This window comes from Nestor notabilis, unplaced genomic scaffold, assembly GCF_000696875.1.
Source record: "Nestor notabilis isolate BGI_N333 unplaced genomic scaffold, ASM69687v1 scaffold14863, whole genome shotgun sequence".
Classification (NCBI taxonomy): domain Eukaryota; kingdom Metazoa; phylum Chordata; class Aves; order Psittaciformes; family Psittacidae; genus Nestor; species Nestor notabilis.
The window spans coordinates 2917-3335 of NW_009922497.1; the positions used below are offsets into that span (position 1 = coordinate 2917).

Sequence of the window (419 nt, forward strand, 5' to 3'; positions counted from 1 at the left end):
GCTGGAAAATTCCCACTCGACTGATGTTTCCTTGGATTAATTACATCAAGTTCTGGGGCAGCTTCGTGTCTGTGGGTGCATCAGAGGGGGATGTTGATGGCACTGAACGAAACGAGGCCTTTAACCACATCACCACGTGCTTTGATCGATCCCTTTCACTCCCCTTTCACAGGTACTATTACAACAAGAGGATTCTCCACAAGACAAAAGGCAAAAGGTTCACCTACAAGTTCAACTTCAACAAGCTGGTGATGCCCAACTACCCCTTCATTAACATTCGGCCTAATGGTGAGTTTTGGGGGGTCAGGGCTGCTGCTTTTACCTCTCGTGTGGGCCAGGGCTGATCCCCAGCAGTCACCTCCTGGGCTTGGAGCAATCGGCGTGGCTGTGGTGGGCATGGCTGGCCCTTGATAAAGCCT

At 51.3% G+C, this 419-nt stretch overlaps 1 protein-coding gene across 1 annotated transcript in view; it reads left to right on the forward strand.

The window, feature by feature from the left end:
- LOC104403487 (ETS translocation variant 3-like) overlaps positions 1–288 on the forward strand; it is a gene marked incomplete at both ends in the record, with an annotated part of 2597 nt that extends 2309 nt beyond the window's left edge. Inside the window, one exon of the mRNA XM_010011641.1 lies at positions 173–288. Coding sequence (XP_010009943.1) covers positions 173–288 — 116 coding nt within the window. The remainder of the gene's footprint in view (positions 1–172) is intronic.
- Between the last annotated feature and the right edge of the window lie 131 nt (positions 289–419).